The sequence below is a fragment of the Phocoena sinus genome, chromosome 4 (assembly GCF_008692025.1).
Source record: "Phocoena sinus isolate mPhoSin1 chromosome 4, mPhoSin1.pri, whole genome shotgun sequence".
NCBI classification, from domain to species: domain Eukaryota; kingdom Metazoa; phylum Chordata; class Mammalia; order Artiodactyla; family Phocoenidae; genus Phocoena; species Phocoena sinus.
The window spans coordinates 50,359,156-50,378,232 of record NC_045766.1 but is presented as its reverse complement, the minus strand read 5'-3'; the positions used below and the strand labels follow the sequence as shown (position 1 = coordinate 50,378,232).

Sequence of the window (19,077 nt, the reverse complement as noted above, 5' to 3'; positions counted from 1 at the left end):
CTGGGGGAAGGGCATAGGGGATGGAGAGAAGGACCAATGCATTGGGAACAGGAACAGGGAGTTGTGTTCAGAGGAGAGTGACAGTATGGTTGGATTCAGTAATATTTCTAAACCCTGGCTGCACATTAGAATTACTTGGGGGAATTTTTCTTCAAATATAGTTATGCTGGGCCCCACCTCAGATCAAATAAATTGGAATGTTTTGTAGAGGAGCTCAAACCTCAGTGTTTTTTTTATAAAGTTCCCAAGATTATCCTAAGGTGCATATAGAGTTGAGAAACTCTCAGCTATGCAGAGCATACAGGCAGGCAGTCCTTGGAGATGTGCCCGAAGAGTAGGTGGGTTAGGAACAATTTCTTTTTTTAAATGTTTTTTAAAGGCACATAGCTTATTACTCTTCCCACCATAAGAGTATGTAATAAAATATGACATATTTTATATGTAAAAAGTATAAAATAAATCTCTAAAATTTTGTTTGGGACAAATAAAAATATCTTATTAAAGATGTACCATGTGCCAGGTACTCTGCCAGGTGGTTTGTTTTAAGAATATTGCAAAAACATTGAAATCATGAGAGAAGTTATGGGATGTCAGAAATCTACAGTTTTGAGAACTTACTGCTTTGGTGAGGTAATGAAAACACACACACATACATTTAAAGGCTGTGGGTTTGGAAGAATCAGAATATTTTAAAAGGGGGCAGCATGTGGATTTTGAAGTCAGTTGTGAATTCAGATCACAGCTTTGCCACTTACTAGCTGTTGTAGACTAGTTATGCATCCCCCTTGAGCCTCATGTTTTCATCCTTAAACCCACAGGTTTGCTCTGAGGTTTGAGTACCTGGTGAGGTACCTCACCTAGCAGGAAAAAGATAATTTTTATAGAGTGTACATATTTATTAAATTGAGTAAACATCATTCCTGACTTTACACCAAATTTTGTTCTTCTAGTGGGAGGCACCTGCAGTAATAGGTAGGTAGAAGCTGACACTGCAGAGTCATGTATCCTGCACTGAGCTGGGCAAATTGAGACTGTATGTGCCACAAATTCATCAGGTGCTTTCACTCAAGATCTACAATTAAAAAAAAGGCAGAATCCTCTTTCGGTACTTCGCAGGGACACAGCCTTGAACAAAAGCATCAGATAAATGTATTTATGCATGCTTTCTTTGACTACACCACTCATAAATCACATCCTGACTCTCAGTTTTCTGTGTCTATAATGATATTACAGAACTTTCGTGATACTTCTCAGGTCAATTTCAAGCTACTTTGAAGGCTCATCTTAAAAATATCTAGGGCTTCCCTGGTGGTGCAGTGGTTGAGAGTCCGCCTGCCGATGCAGGGGACACGGGTTCGTGCCCAGGTCTGGGAAGATCCCACATGCCGTGGAGGGGCTGGGCCCGTAAGCCATGGCCTCTGAGCCTGCGCGTCCGGAGCCTGTGCTCCGCAACGGGAGAAGCCACAACAGTGAGAGGCCCACGTACCGTAAAAAAAAAAAAAAAAAAATCTAGTTTCACGACATCCTTCAGTCCATGAAAATAGTATCCCTTCTTAATGTATAAAACTAGAGAATGTTTCCAGAATGAACAAAGATAAGGGGAGGAGGGCTTAGGAGATAGATCTTCAAGGGCACCAGAAGGACTAGGATGTTTACTCTGTTATCTGAGCCAGTTATTAATCAACTCATAAGATTTGAAGTAGTAGCATATATTTTAGATTACCAGTTCCTCTTTTTTTTTTTTTTTTTGCAGTACATGGGCCTCTCACTGTTGTGGCCTCTCCCGTTGCGGAGTTCCTCTTGATTCAAAGTCATTAAGACCTTTTGTGAAACAACATCTGAAAATTTGATTCACGTATGTGTTCTAGCAAAATATGTTCTGACCTCTTGGGCCACTAGCAAGATAGTCTATCATGCTATCTGGAATCTTCCTGAGACAAAATAGCCTTTATTTTCACACCTTGAGTCATGAAGTGCATTTGTTCTTATTTCATTGAAAGAATTAAGAATTCAGCTTGGTAATATTGAAAGTAACAAATTGAGACCTCATCCCAGAACTGAGGGTAAATAGAATCATATGAGATGACTCCACCTATTGGACAAAATGGTGTACTCCTACTCCTTTTACCCATTATTAATGAATGAAATAAAGTAGCAGCAGCTTCACTAAGACATTGTGAAAGTCAGCTGGAGAAAAAATATTTCAGATGATTACTTGATCATCACAGATGGAAAAAAAAGAAATTAGAAAACTTATTTTATCTGTTATAGGGCAACCACTAAGGGAATTTCTTATTGCATTTTGTGTTTTAAAAATGTAGTCATTCCTGAAAGAGCAGATCTACATTCACTACTTATCAAAGTATTTCACAAATGTTTGTCGATTTGATTGTATCTACACAGAATGTCAAGATTTTTTTTTGGCTGCGCTGTGCAGCTTTTGGGATCTTAGTTCCCTAACCAGAGATCAAACCCGTGCCGCCTGCAGTGGAAGCACGGCGTCCTAACCACCGGACCGCCAGGGAATTCCCAGAATGTGAAGATATTTAATTAACTATCTGGAATTTAGTTGGGGGAAATGAATGACCTTATATAGAGTAGTATAGAAAAAACTAGTTTCTGAGAATAAATATGCTCATTACAAATTGGAAATCAAAAGACTTGAGTATTAGCTGACTATTATTAGGTTTTAATTAATTAGTTCCTATCCTACCTTGTTTTGATTTGTGTTTGGCTTATTTTACAAATCAAGTAGTTTTTCTATGCCTCAGTTTCTTCACTTGCAAAATGAAGGTATGTTAATACTCAGAAAAGTTTTACTAGATGCATGATTATGTGCTCAGCACATTGATAGATATACACTGGAAACACATAGTCCCTGATATCGGAGAACACACTCTTAAGAGGAAATACGGAAAGAAATCATGTTACTATGAGGCAATATGAACAATATACCCCAGCACATAGAAGTATCAAGGAATGGTAGCCAGCTGAGCCCCAGAAGCAAGTGGAGTTGTAGTCAAGGAGAGCTTCCTGGAGAAGGCAAACCCTCAAGTAAAGCTTAAAGGATGAGTGAGAAGTAAGGAGTGTGGAGGATGAGAGGGCACCTCAAGCCGAGACTACCAATGGATTTGTAAGGTGATATTATATATAGGTGGGGCATTTGACAAAACCAGGGCTCTTGGGGCTCTTAAGGGAATCTGAATCCTACTAAGTGTACAGAGCAGGATCCCAGAGGGACTCTAATCTTGCAAAGTGGGGCAGTAGGAGAAGCCCCAGAAGTGTCCCAGCAGGCCTGCCATGGGCCATCTGGAAACTTGGTTTCCCTTTTGCTGGTTGACAGCTGACGTTTTAGTTCCAGCCTTCCAGGGAGCAGATACATTGCTTGCGTTTAATGTCGGGCTGGCATGACCTCTTCAATGGAGTACAGTTTTACTATATTTATCAAGTAAATCATGAAGAATACCATATGCACTCATTAAACTTGAGACCAATGAAGTGGTTAGTGCTGCCGAGTCACCTTCTAACCCAGAGGTGTTGTGAACGGAACACTGACTTCCAGAAATAAAATTCCAGAACCTTTTGTGGGTCTATTTTAATAATCAACATCTGCCTTTTACTTCAAAGTTTTCTTTTTGCCTTGGTGGTGGTTGTAGGTTTTTGTTTTTGTTTGTTTTGTTTGGTGGCCCACAGTAAAAATTACTATGACAAAATCATGACTTTTTAAAAGTATTTGAATTGCAAGAAAATGGTTTATTTTTATATTTATTATAATTCCTTACCTGTTTGTTTCTGGCTTCAAAAGAACCAGTTTCCCCTTAAACTTTAAATGGCCTCTAAAGACTTGGTGAAGTCCTTAAATGAATACAACTTTTGTCTTCACAGATACAGGCTAGTTCCAAAGGTTTATTTTCCTGAGCAAATTCATGATGTTATACGTGCCACAAAGTACTTCCTGCAGCCAGAAGTCTTACACAAGTATTCAGTTGACCCAGGCAGAATCGGAGTTTCTGGTGACAGTGCTGGTGGGAATTTGGCGGCTGCCCTGGGCCAACAGGTAAACAGAGAGCCCTGAGGTGCTGGTGGAAGGAGAGCATGTGATAATGTTCAACAGATCGTCCACTAGGCATGGCAAAGGCCTAGCTGGGTGGGCTGGTCACTTGGGGGCCAAGTAATTCAGATGACTGCACTTGGCAAGCTCTCAGAGATCTTTTGAAGTAGGAAGAGGGGTCATTGAAAGAATTGTAATCTCTGAGTCCTTGGAAGGGCCCTGATTACAATTAAGGTGAGTAATGTGAGAGGAGGGCTAACATTTTAGAGGGCTCCCTTACTCCTCAGGGCTATGCATGGAAATTAAGTATCTTCTGCTCCTTTTCCATGTTGGACTTACAAAACAAGATAATTTTGCTTAAATTCCAATTGCTAAGGTTGTCTCCTTAAACTTTGAGCCAAATTAAAAATTTTAAAAGTGTTTCCCAAAGGTTTTTTTTTAATATAAAAGAAAGAGTTAAATGGTTCATCCACTTTATTTTTTTATTTTTATTTTTTTTAACATCTTTATTGGGGTATAATTGCTTTACAATGGTGTGTTAGTTTCTGCTTTATAACAAAGTGAATCAGTTATACATATACATATGTTCCCATATGTCTTCCCTCTTGTGTCTCCCTCCCTCCCACCCTCCCTACATCCACTTTAAATGTTACAAGTTAGTCTGAGCTTTAGCTGGTTAAATTCTTTGAAAACTGTCTAGCTCTAGTAACATCTCCAATTTTGGGCAGCTGTGTAGACTCAAAGATAAGTACATTTTCTTCCTTTTCTGGGTTAAATAATTTAAGAATAGCATCTCTGTCTTCTTACCTCCAAATTTCTTTTGGCATTCTCAGATAGCATCTGCCTTTTCATTTGTGTCATGTCCTGATTTCTTCTCTTTTGCTATAAATAAAGAACTTTGTTCTCCGCTTGGCATTGGTGGGTTTGCTATCCACACGTCCAAAGCGGTAAGAAGAAAGTCCTGGTACAGTGGGGAGAGCCTCATGGGCTTTAAAACTGGCCACAACCAGGATGGAATCCAGGCCCCACTGTGAGAGCTGTGGGGCTTTGGCAAGTCCTCTCACCTCTCTGAGCCTCAGGAAAATGAGGCTCATGCCATTTGATTGCAGGGCTGTTGCCAGGATTTAGTGATATGAGGTATATACAGTTCTTGGCACACATTAATAATACTATTAACTGATTCATTTCCTCCTGCTTTTACAGAGCAGTTGCATCTTCCCTCGGATGGGTTCTAAAGTGCGGTGTGAAACAAAATTGTATGGCTAACGTTACCTTGAAGATTGTTTAGCTGCTTGTGAAACACAGTGACCTAGTTAGGCTGCCTTTTAGATGGGGGTTTAAGGACCTAAGAGATCATGTACCTTTGAAGTGTTCACTCAGAACTATGAGTTGCAAACATCACACCTTTCTCAGTAAATATCCAGCAGCTTGAAGGGTGCTGGTAGTGGTGGCGATGGGGAAGTATTTATTTTTTAAACTACATTCCTTAATACCATGCCTGGTAGAAATGTAACACTTATACCCCTTTGATTGAGTCAAGGTAAAGCACTGGGCTACTTTAAAAGGTATGGTTTCTGTAAAAGAAGCCATTCAAAATGAAATAATGTGTTCGCTTTTTCTTCTCCAGTTTAATCAAGATGCCAACCTAAAAAACAAGCTCAAAGTGCAAGCTTTAATTTATCCAGTTCTTCAAGCTTTAGATTTTAACACACCCTCTTATCAGCAAAATGTGAACACCCCCATCCTGCCCCCGTTATGTCATGGTGAAGTACTGGGTGGACTACTTCCACGGCAACTATGACTTTGTCCAGGCAATGGTAGTTAACAATCACACTTCACTTGATGTGGAAGAGGCTGCTGCCCTCAGGGCCCATCTAAACTGGACATCCCTCTTGCCCGCATCCATCACAAAGAACTACAAGCCTGTCATGCAGACCACCGGCAACACCAGGATCGTCCAGGAGATCCCTCAGCTGCTGGATGCCCGCTCAGCCCCACTCATCGCAGACCAGAAAGTCCTGCGGCAACCTCCCAAAGACCTATATTCTAACCTGTGAGCACGATGTCCTAAGAGACGATGGAATCATGTATGCAAGCGTTTGGAGAGTGCAGGTGTGGAGGTGACCCTTGATCACTTTGAGGATGGCTTCCACGGATGCATGATTTTCACCAGCTGGCCTACCAACTTCTCAGTGGGAATTCGGACTAGGAATAGTTACATCAAGTGGCTGGATCAAAACCTGTAAAGGAGTGAAATTTCTAAGAGGCTTGAGCCCCTCTTGATCTCCTGCACCTGCTCTGGAAAGACATTCACTCTTTAGGTGACTAATTCCCCTTGTTACTTGAGTTATGGAATCTCTAATTCCCTGCAGACTTTCTGTTAATTTAATTTTAAAAAATGCTTTTGAGTAACATAAGTGCAAAAAACATCTGAACCTGGTTCTCTAAGTGAGCCAGTCTCTGTTCTTGTTTTAACCAAATTTCTACTAAACACCCACAGCTGCAGAAAGCAGGGCTAGGAGCTGGAAATAGCTTTGGGTCTTGCCTCCGTCAAGAAGTTCTTTGTGAAGAAATTCTACCAGCTGCGGATGACCTTTAATGAGTAAAAGAAAATGTGGGCTCTTCAACTTGCTAGAGTTTACTTTGAATTAAGAACAGTGTTAAATGTGTTCACTTCAAGGTCAGTGCTGGCTACCAAGTGCCCTCTGTTCTTTATGGATGGATGGCTTTGTTTCCTGTGGGAATTTTGCAGAGCTGTTCTAGCAAGGACAAGTTTCTCAAATGGACTTTCTCCTTTAGAGTGTTAATTTTATGTGATAGCTGTCTCTAAGTCCAGTTGGATTATGATAATACTTGAAAGTTACTTTCTACCACTATTATTAGAAAATATGAGGTTGCATGCACTGGATACCTGTACATCATTAAGTTTTTTGGTTATTGCTGTCTCCCTGGTGGAGATCTTTTGGGAGCAGATTAATTTAGATTTAGAATAAATTTTCCTTTACAGAACAAGTAAAAACAGACAAATGAACCAACCTATTGTTTCATAATGAATACTTCTCACATAAATTATCAAGAGTAGTGTGTATATATTTGCATAGTCAGAAAAGAAGATACATTTAATATTAAATTATGAAAAATACCTTTAGAGGGTCTAGTTTATTCTTGAAAACTCAACTTTTTCACTTACATGGCTTTAAAATGGGGCTATTTTGGTATATATAATGTACTGTATTATTTATTTTTTAAAGTTATTTAATGTTAATATATATAGCTAGAAAAGATTTTTCAGAATAAAGTCAGTAATGAATATTAAAAATAATGATTTTTTAAAAAATGACCTTAGGGTTTAAAAAAAACAACTTTAGAATTATATCCACATGTAATTTTATGGAAAGAGGTAAAATACCTATTAATATTACTATATATAAGGCCTAAATATTTTGATGTTTATATGCATATACAAATCACAATAATTAGAAACTATGACTACACCTAGTAAAGTCATCTAAGTTTATAGTTCAATAGCTTAGACAAGACACACATTGGTCATTTCTGCTCTCTGTGGTCGGAGGAACTACTTCATACTCTTCTGGGTGACACCCTTCATTATCGCCTTCCAAGTAGGTCTAAAGTTACAATAGACCAGGCTTAATTTCATGTGAAGCCTTCACTGCCTGTGGGACATCTTTGGCATAGAAGGAAACTCTAATTCTGATTTGACTTGTGTACCTTCGCCCTCCTTCCTGCCACTCTTCGTACTGCTGCAATCTGTGCTACTTTCAGGGACTGCAGAGAGCAGCTACACAGCCAAGTCATGATACAATAAATTTATCAGTGGAAAGAAAGTAGAGCCTTTTCACTCATTTGAAAGATGGGTATTTCCTACTTATGCGGATGAAATAACAAATGAATATATATGTGAAAGTGACTTGCACTATATCCCACCTCAGACCTTTCTTGAAGGTCTTCCTTGAAATTTTCCTTGGTATGATAATTGGGAATCATGATACACAAAAACCACTAGATACAAGAGAGGCTAAACCAACCAAAAATCTGAGTGCTAAGAATTCCTTTGGGAAGCATACAGAGTTTATATTGAAGATATTTTGGCTTGGAATCAGTTTATTTTGTTTTAATTTTTGTTCTTATAAAAAATGTTTATGCTCTGCAGATTGATTTTTTTTAAGTGTTATGGCTTTGTTTTGTTTTCCTATTTTAAGAAAAAATAGATAGTCTTTTTATAATATCGTTGTTTGTGAAATGTGACCATAAATATATGAAGAAAAAATCTTGAAGTGCTACAAAATATAGTGAAGTGTAAATTAGTTACTGTTTTATCATTGATTTGTGAGGAAGTTAAGACTGTTGCATATCTTGGTGGATATAATATTTATGCATGACCTTTTAACCTTTGACTTTTTGCTTATTTCTCACTGCAAAGGGCAAGGCAGATTTTATGAAGGATTTTGGTAGCCAGTCTATTTTGTAAGATGAAAATCCACTGTGGAGGTAGGAAAGTATAAATCTGTTTTGATTCATGTTTGTAAATAAAATGTCTCCATCTGGAAATGTGCCTCTTTCACTTCCCCTCATCTCATTTTCTGGTTCCCCCCTCTCTTTCTCTTGGTATCCTAGATCCCTAGCCACAATTCAGCCCAAATCTTCTGCGCCCTGGAGTCCTCCAGCTGCCTTTCAATTACTGAGAGGTGACTCAGTGGCCTCTCTGATGACATCCATTTCATGTCTGGATACAGTATGTGCTGCTTGTACTGGAAACCTGCCTTGGACTGGCTAGAATATTCATAAAAGTTAGGCAGTTAGGCAGGCCATGAGACAATTTGGGGACTTTCCATACACATATTAGGAAGGGTTGATCACAGTGCAAATGAATCTGGATTTGAACTAGTTCAGGCAAAGAAGTATTGATACCACTGAAGGCAAGTTTTCACATTGACTCTGTCATTACAATCAACTCTGTCATTACAATCAAAGCTAATAATTTCACGCTCGAGTTCATTATACTTAGTTCACTTCAATATCATAGGAATTTGTAAAACTTTTTTTTTCAAAGTAAATTGTTTGTGTTGGTTCTAAATGGTCACACATGTGTGGATAAATTAGATTTTCCTGTTCAGTTAGAGTTATTTTCATCTTCTCCAGCAAAACCTCTGGTGCGTGGCTATATTTTGCTGAAGGGATCCACTAATGGTTCCAACAGTTCTCCTTTAGGGCATTTAAAATGTACTCTATGTGTTTTTTTTTTTTTTTTTTTTTTTTTTTTTGCGGTACGCGGGCCTCTCACTGTCGTGGCCTCTCCCGTTGCGGAGCACAGGCTCCGACGCGCAGGCTCAGAGGCCATGGCTCACAGGCCCAGCCGCTGCGCGGCATGCGGGATCTTCCCGGACCGGGGCACGAACCGGCGTCCCCTGCATCGGCAGGCGGACTCTCAACCACTGCGCCACCAGGGAAGCCCTATGTGTTTTAATATTGTTTTTTCTTGTGATTTTCATTCTTTTTTAATCCCCCATTTTTTTTTTTAAAACTAACATCTCATATTTTCCAGTGGATCCCCTATTTAAACATCTAGAAGATACTGATATTAGCATCATATTCGCCAAATTTGAGATTGAAAATGTAAATATGATTTCCAGTAGGCATACATGTATTGTTCAGCCCTGTCACTCAGCATTTTGTGTCATTAGAGAGAGAGGCTGGTGACATTTTGTGTCTTGTTAGAAATGTCCCTACCAGATTTTCTCACCACTGGTATTTCAGATTGAGAGCTCCATCTTCTCACATAGGCTGCCTACCCAGACTAGCTATTTGTTACTGTTTTTCTGTCATAAGTGTAGAGTGGAGTTTTCCAGCTGCTACTTGACATGTGGTGTTGTAGTAGGTGGGCTGTAGAGGCAGATATGAGAATCCAGATGGCTCCTGTTAAGCCAGACATTAAAGAGTTGCAAACACGTAAAACAATGCCACACTTCTCACTCGTTTGTGTCTGGAAAATTTAGTGATTTTTTTACACCATAGAATATAGCTTAAGGTAACATGTAATTAAGTACATGAATAACTATGTTTACAATTTCTCAGTTTTAATTCCTAATACAGTAAACATCAATAAAGTTCATATGAACAGAAGCTATTTGGAGTCCTCAATAATTTTTCAGAATGTAAGGTCCTGAGACCAAAACAGTCAAGAAGTGCTGTTGTACATCATCTATGGCAAGCCCTGTATTCTGTGCTAGGCTATATAGCCAGCCAACGCTGACCTTATCATCATGGGAGACACATGCCATATTTCTCTTACCTAATACTCTTCCCTCCACCCCGATGGCCTTTCTTTGCCCTTCCTTGTCTTCCTTTGCCAGCCTGCTCCAGGAAGCCCTTCCTAACTCCTCCCTCCTCAGGATATTTAGGTGTCCCTCCTCTGGTCCCACATTGCACTCAACACATGGCACGTAATTGGCTATTAGTGGGTCTGACTCCCTCACAAGACGGTGGGATCCTTGATGTGGGGTCATGTCAGCATCACTTTTGTGACCCCAGTGCCTGACACAGTGCCTCTCACAGAATAATCGCTCAATAAGTCTTTGCTGAACAAATGTTCTTATGTTGCTGCAATTAAAGCATAGTGTCCTTTTCAATGGCATGTAAAACTGTGCCTGGTGCTATTGTATATATTTGCTTATTTATATTCTTAAGACACAAATCTCTGTTTGTTTTGATTGTTTTCCCCCAGCAGATGTTTTCTTTCTACTCATGCATTAAAGACTTATTTGGTCAACAAATGAAATCCCGGAGCCCACAGAGTATTTTTAAAATTCAAGGCAACTGCCAGCAGAGGGCACTCTTGAAAGTAGATGGCGTTAGACATCCTCCACGCTGCTGCTTATATTTCACCTGGAATTTAAAAGATTTCCCAACAGCTTATAAAAGGTAAATAAAAAGACATGCTATATTTAATCACAGAATAAATTAAACTGAGTATTTTTTTAAAAATAGACTTTAAAATCCTCATAAGTACCTAGAGAAAAAAAGACTGCATTTTCAAAACAAAGAAAAACAAAACTAAAAAGCACTCACATTGATTCTTTGTTAAAGCATGACTCACCTCTCTGCCCACCAAAGTGCTTTGTCTTTTTTTTTTACATGTTTTTATTCAAGGTAGGTATTTGCCATCCATTTGGAAGAAGGCTGTTCTACAGAAAAATGGTGTTCTACGTTTTTGAAGGGCCATTTAGTACAGTGGGAAATATAGGACCTTCATCTTTTGTTGTGCGCACTGGCCAAACCCCGCACTCAGCACCAGATGAATCCTTAGTTGGGAAGAAACTGCCCTTGAAAACAATAAGTAAGGTAGAGCTAGATGGCCTTCAAAAGCTAAAGCACATTTTCAATTCAAACAACATTCAGCAGTGACATTTTCAGTATTGCCATATTTTTTTTTAATATTTAAATTTTATTTATTTCTTTATACAGCAGGTTCTTATTAGTTATCCATTTTATACGTATTAGTGTATATATGTCAATCCCAATCTAGTATTGCCATACTTTTAAAAACAGATATAATATGTTCCATGGTTAAGGGAAAAAACCTTGCCACTCAGCTCACGTGGAACAGAGGAAATGGAATGAACTAGAATTTAGGAAACCACAATTCCAGTTCCAGCTCTGCCAGAAATTTCTCAGTGAATTTAGGTAAGTCTTTATTGGTACCTTGGTTTCCCCATTTTAAATTTATCTAAACTTTTTTTTTAACCTCTTTATTGGAGTATAATTGCTTTACAATGTTGTGTTAGTTTCTGCTGTATAACAAAGTGAATCAGCTATACGTATACATATATCCCATATCCCCTCCCTCTTGCATCTTCCTCCCACCCTCCCTATCCCACCCCACTAGGTGGTCACACAGCACTGAGCTGATCTCCCTGTGCGATGCAGCTGCTTCCCACTAGCTATCTATTTTACATTTGGTATCTAAATTCTCTTACTCCATGAAAATACTTGAAGCAGCTTATAATGTAAAAATACAATGAAATAGAGATATAGAAATAGGAGCTTATAGCCAAGGAAAAGAACAAAAATATGCCAAATAGAAAAATCAGTTGTGGTTAACTTCTGGTTTGGCTGATTCCCCTGGCAGTTGAGGAAAAAAGTAAAAAAACATGATTAGTGATTTGGCATTTCTGTCACTGTTTCTGAGGCATTCCAGTTTCTTAGGGTTGATGGTCTTTCCCTAAGACTGAATTCTAAAAGAAAATCCCTCCATGTGACTTAATGGAAAATCTCCTCAATTGTTTTAAAGCAAATACAATAGGAACTCTTACATAGCTATTTATTTAGTCAATTTCAATGAAAACTGAGGACATGGTTTTAAATCTCAGTGTATCCATATGTTCACTCAATGAAAGTTACTAGTGCTTACCTTACTGCCTGCCTCAAAGGACTATTTAAAAAATAAAGCTAAAGAAGGAGATTTTTTTTTTAAGTCATGAGTTTGTTAACCTGAAACAAATAGGCTGCCAGATATTTCTCCAGCAATGATGGGTTTATTCGGGATCAGCAGAGAATTGCAATTCAGGGTCTGCGGCTATGGTGATCCACATGCAAGTCCCAGTATGGCAGGGAAAGGAGAATACTCTTACAGAGAGGAAAAGGAAACTTGGGAGGACTATTTAGTAAACAACGAGTCCAGTGGCTTTCCATTGGTTGAGTCCTTGTGGGGAAGAAAAAGAGACTGTCTTCTTTTTGGGCTCTACTATCGCCACAGGGCACAAGAGCGCCCCCTTCTGGTCTCCCAACTCTATTTGATTGAGGTTTCTGTTCATTCATTTTTTACAAGTTAAATGTTAGATATTGTTAAATGTATCCCTCTAGGTATAGTAATAATAAGATGATCAGCTTTCTGTTCTTTTATTGATGCCAAGAGGGAAAATATCAGGGGCCATTATAGGTAAGGTACATAGGAAAATGATTAAAGGTTATACAAGACACTTAACTGGTTACCTCTGGGGAGTGAAGATAAGGGTCCTAGGGAAAGATCTTTTTCTCTACCTTGCTTCCCTCTGAAATTTTTGAATTTTTTATAATGACTATGCATTATTTAATATTTAAAAAGCATAAAAGAAAAGGCAATCTGCTCATAAATAATATCTATACAATCTAGAGTATGCAAAATAATGCCAAATATCTATTTATATTTTCTTTTAGTGGTGATTTAGTTCATCTCTTTGCAAGTCATCTCTTGCAAGAAACAGATACTCATTCAAGCTAGCTTAAGTAAAAAAGGGAGGTTTATTATAAGGATACAACCAGAAATCTTCTGTACATCCAAGATAAAAAATGAAAGAAAGCCTGCTCTCACGTAGCTTGGTACAGAAAATTCAAGGAGCCAGTCTTCTTCCTCTGTCTCTCAGTGTATCTAATTTCTTCCTCTTTCTTCTTATCTTTCTAAATAACTAACTTCTCTCAGCAGATAGGCTTTCTTGGCTTGCTTTATGAATCCATCATAACTTTGTATGATCAAAAGTGACCATCAATTCTGGATAGGGTTAAAGCACCCACTACTGACTTTCTAAAATGTTTATGCCTCTTAAGCCAGCATTTGTCAAATGTGAATCTGCATTGGAACCACCTGAGGATCTTGTTACAACACAGATCCTAATTCAGTAGGTCTATGTGGGTCCTGAGAACCCTAGGTGATCCCCTGATGCTGCTGGTAGGCAGACCACACTCTGAGTAGCAAGGCCTACTAAAAATAGCAAGTGCACATTTCTGAGAGAAGGAATCTGATTGGTGGCTAGCCAGCCAATGCTTTGGGTTGGATGCAATCACCTGGCCTGGGGTAACTATATGACATGCCCGCTTAGCATGAGCTATGGATGGAAGTAGAGCCTCGGAGAAAGTGGGGAGGCACCTCAAAACACAGACATTTTACTCTTGTCTGCATCTAAAGTTGCCACAAACATGACCCAGCTACATACAATAGAAAAACCCTCTCTCCCTGTTCCCAGTAGGTAGCAATCTAAATAAAGTCAGGTCCAAAGGTAACTCTGGTTTCTTCAGAGCTCACAACTTCATGATGAACATTCTTCCTTCAGGTTTGTTGCTGTCGGTTCCAGCTGTGGTTTCTCACCATTTTGAACTGATGGCATGATCAGTGGTTCCCAAACTTGAGATTCTGATTCAGTGAATCTGATGTGGGACCTGGGCATCGGGATTTTGAACAAGCTTCACGGGTCATTCTGATGCATCATTGCACTCTGGTCTGAGACCACTAAACTGAGAAAAAAAAAGTCCTTTCCAGTGGAGTGGAGGGTGGGGGAGTGGAGGATAGTGTCCCTAACATTAAAATGCATGGATAACCATATGTTACATCAGTGGTTTTCAAACTTTAGCATGTATTAGAATCCTTTGGAAGGCTTGTTAAAACACAGACTCTTGCCCAGATTGCTGGCTCCCAAATTTCTGATTCAGTAGGTCTGGGACTAAGCCCAATAATTTATATTTTTACAAGGTCCCAGGTGACACTGTTGCTGCTGAGGCTGCACACATTGTGAGGGCCTCTGTATTATATGATACCACTACTGATGATCACCTACCTCACAATCCTATGAGTATAGGATTGGTGGCAAGAGTGCATGTAAAAATTTACAGAATAACTTAGAGCTATAAAAATGTCCCTTAGTTGTCAGTGAATAACAGAGGAATGGATAGAAGATGGTTTCCATTCAGCTACTGGCTAATTTTTAAGGACCTAAGATAGAAAGGCCAAAGCTCACAGATGCATTATATTCTCCCTGCACACGAGGTGTATCAGTCACAGTCCTGGCACGTGAGAGATAGCACACTTAAATTGGTTCATTTGAGAAGCATTTAACAAAGTGACTCTATGCAAAGATGTGGGTAGGGTTTAAGGAAACCAACAAGAGACAGGGCAGTACTCTGGGGCTGGTAGCAACAGGGAGCTGTTATCTAGCCCTAGAAACACAAAGGAAGGAAGTAATCCCCCATTCTAAGAGAGGGTGGCTGTGTGAAGAAAGCCTGGCATCCACTGTGTCTTTTTTTGTGTGTGTGTGTGGTACGTGGGCCTCTCACTGTTGTGGCCTCTCCCGTTGCGGAACACAGGCTCCGGACGCGCAGGCTCAGCGGCCATGGCTCACGGGCCCAGCTGCTCCGCGGCATGTGGGATCTTCCCAGACCAGGGCACGAACCTGTGCCCCCTACCTCGGCAGGCGGACTCTCAACCACTGCGCCACCAGGGAAGCCCTCCACTGTGTCTTTTGGTGGACCATCAGAGAAGGAACCAGGGAAGTAAATTTCCAAAACGTCATTCTTCTTCGGCCCTCCGTTCTCCTGCCCGTGCCTTCCCTGTTCTAAACTGGAAATGAGGGAGCCCATTCACGCAGTCCAAATCAGTCAGACTCTGTGGGCCCCCAGCAGGATAGAGAAGGGTAGAGAATGGATCTGCAAATAGAAGACACCCAACACACAGGTTCTGTAGACTGAACCCCACATCTAGTGCTTTTGTAGCCCAGGGTTTAGTAGCAGAGATAAAAAGGAGAGGTAGATGTTTTCCATGTCAATTTCACACAGGCAGATTTTAGCTCTTTATGCTCTCTGAAGTAATTATACTTAAAAAAATAGTAGAAGTGATATTTAATTTAGGATGGCACTTAGCAGAAGTAATAGGTGTAGCTGTATTATGACATCTAGCCCTAGTGGTTACCCTGGCTCAAAATTTGTAAGCACAGTAACTAACAAAAAATACACTACTAGCCTTTCCTTTTAAGTATGAGTTTTAGGATCAAATGATTTTTCCTGCCTACTTCAGAGAAATAGCTTTGGCTTGTAGTAGGCAACAAAAGGACCTCATAAACTGTAATTCCAACATTCATAGGGATGAAGACTTCACTTAAACTGTCAGTTTACTGGTCAGTCAAGAAAGAGAATTGTGCTTCTCTTCTATGGCCAATGAGGACTGTTCAGGCACAGAGGGACACAAGGATGGTACATTCAGCAAAATATTGGGTCTTAAAATACCCTCTTCTCCTGTGGTCTCTCATTGATTCATTCATTCATTTAATAACTGCTGTTTCATCCCTCCTAAATGCCTGGCCCAGTTCCAATCTCTAGGGATCACTGGTAAACAAAGCACCTCCAGGCTCTCGAGGAACTTGCAATCCTGTGACGGAAATGCAAAAGTTAATGATATTCATCTAATTGTGAAAATAACTAAACATGTTCATAATAATCCATGGTTTACCAAAGCAGTTTTTTTACAGATGTTATCTTACTTAAGCCTCATTCAACTTGGGAAGTAATTTTAATTGTCCTGATTTTACAGGTAAATAACTGAGACTCTGAAAAGATGGGTACTGACCAGCGATTGGCGGAGATGGAACTGAATCCCAAGTCGTAGGACATACACCTCTGTGCTGGGCATTGCTCTGTAATTGCCATCTTTGTTTAAAAGCCAAATACACAGGAAAGGTAAAGTGTCAAGACAATTCCAAAATATAAGTCAACTTTAAGCGTGACAGGAATAGAGCACCTTGAGAGAACACAGAAAAGAAATAAGTATGTAATGAAAGTTGGCCTGGAAAAGAGGAAAACAGCATAAAAATAGAAGATGAAGGTCACCAACAGGCAACAGTCTCTGTGTTATAACTTCACTCAGCTCTGGCCCTGTTACCTACACAGTCTCCATGACTGCTGCCCCCAAGATTCATTTCCAGGCTTGAGTCTATAACCAGGTCAATTATAATTAAGCTGAATTACTTGTCTAGCTTTGCTGAGAGGGAGTGGGATACCAGGTTAATGTGATAAACAATGTTCTATCTGTCCTTGTGGTCAGCATTTGTTCTTTTCCTTGGGGCCATAATGAGTTTGTGCCCCAAACAGCACATGAAGTTCTATGTAGCCAATTAAAATGCCCTGTAAGTAGTCCCAACAGCATGTTTTGTTTTGGTTTTTTCCCAGTTTCCAAATTGGCATGGCCTAAAAGGGAGAGTTTTGAAAACAAGTGGGAACACTTTGTTGTCCATCAATGGAGACGTGCTCTATTTCCTCCATGGCTTACCTTACCAAGTTTGGTACATGAGACACCCAGTGAAGATTCAGGATGTATCAAAATCAAAGCACATGATAGAGGAACATGGAACATACTAAGTATTAACATCATGGTCTGGTTTGATTTTCAAGACTTTACTAAAAGTTGTGGATACATTTTGGTGATTTTAAAAGAACACTGAACATACCTTAAAAAATACTACATTCAAGCTACTCTGATTCATCTTCCATCTACAAACTATTTTCTATTTTACCTAAAGTACCAAGTGCAGAATAATTATTTTTTGGAACAATGCTATATAAACCTGAGGGAAACACTAATAATAGATATGATGTGCTGAATGCTTACGTATGTGATAAGCACATTGCAATATTTTTCCCTAACAATCTGCGATATCTTGTGCTTTGGGGATGAGGAAATTGAGAGGTTAATTAGCTTATCCAAGACCACATAGCTACAAAGTGGCTGAGATCAGGGACTTGAATCCAGATCAATTTAACTCTAAATCTGTGCTCTTTCATCACATCACTCTACCCCAAGGAGGTGAGTTTTCTTTTCTTCTTTTTTTTTTTTTTTTTGTGGTACGCGGGCCTCTCACTGTTGTGGAGCACAGGCTCCGGACGCGCAGGCTCAGTGGCCATGGCTCACGGGCCCAGCCGCCCCGCGGCATGTGGGATCTTCCCGGACCGGGGCACAAACCCGCATCCCCTGCATCGGCAGGCAGACTCTCAACCACTGCGCCACCAGGGCAGCCCTGGGAGGTGAGTTTTCTGATCCCAAGCTCTGACTTTAAAGTCTTAAGGGCTGCATTGATTGTTTTGGACAGTGGGGGAGATCCTGTTAGAACAACTCATGATGGTTAATTTTATGTGTCAACTTGACTGGGCCACGAGGTGCCCAGATATTTGGTCCAACATTACTCTGAGTGTGTTTGTGAGGGTGTTCTTGGATGATATTAACATTTGAATTGGGAGACTGAGTAAAGCAGATTGCCCTCCCTAATGCGGGTAGGCCTCATCTAAACAATTGAAGGCCTGAATAGAACCAAAAGGCTGACTGCCTGTGAATAAAAAGGAACTTCTGTCTGCCTGACTGTCTTTGGGCTGGAGCATTGGTCTTCTCTGCTTTTGAACTTGGACTTGGACTAGAACTTACTCCATTGGCTTTCCTGGTTCTCAGGCCTTTGAAATTGAACTAGAAATATACCACCACCTCTCCTGGGTCTCAGCTTGCAGACTGTAGATCTTGGGAGGCCTCAGCATCCATAATGACATGAGCCCATTCCCTATTATAAATATCTGAATATATATATATATATATATACATATAAATATATATATATGTATGTATATATTCAGTTGACCCTTGAACAACACAAATTTGGACTGTGCAGGTCCACTTATAAGATACGTGGAGTTTTTTCAATAAATATAGTGCCTGTGTTTTCATTTTACAGATCTTTACATTAACAAAGTGTGGAGGAAAATTTGTGTTCGATTAGACAGAACAATATGTGGAATCAACAGAGCTAAGGTTTGAGTCCCGATTTTATTCAAACTGTTTCAGTTTCCTGTCGTTGGGTGTCACTGATCAATTCCTTGTTTTTGAGGAAGAGATAGCAGTACACAGATTTTTGATCGGGGGGGTGGGGGGTGGGCGGGGGTTGGCACTCCTAATTGCCCCGCGTCGTTCAAGGGTCAGCTGCATATATGTGTTTGTGTGTGTGTGTGTGCGTGCGTGCATATATGCATATATATCTCCTATCTCCTATTGGTTTTGTTTCTCTGGAGGACTCAGACTAATACACAGCTCTTCTCATCATATATTCTGAGGTCAGCCAGTTGGCCAGCTGTTATTTAAGTTTCATTTGGCCCATCTCCAAGCCTCTGATACATTCATCTCTGGTAATATTCTGGAAATTCCCACTACACTTCCCTGATGGCAAAAT

General features: G+C 39.9%; 1 protein-coding gene across 1 annotated transcript in view; it reads left to right on the top strand.

The window, feature by feature from the left end:
- NCEH1 (neutral cholesterol ester hydrolase 1) overlaps nt 1–8,623 on the top strand; it is a 64,602-nt gene extending 55,979 nt beyond the window's left edge. The window contains 5 exon segments of the mRNA XM_032631294.1: nt 3,886–4,057; nt 5,679–5,798; nt 5,800–6,078; nt 6,080–6,140; nt 6,143–8,623. Of these exon segments, the coding sequence (XP_032487185.1) occupies nt 3,886–4,057; nt 5,679–5,798; nt 5,800–6,078; nt 6,080–6,140; nt 6,143–6,297 (787 nt within the window). The 3' untranslated portion in view covers nt 6,298–8,623.
- Nucleotides 8,624–19,077: the final 10,454 nt, after the last annotated feature.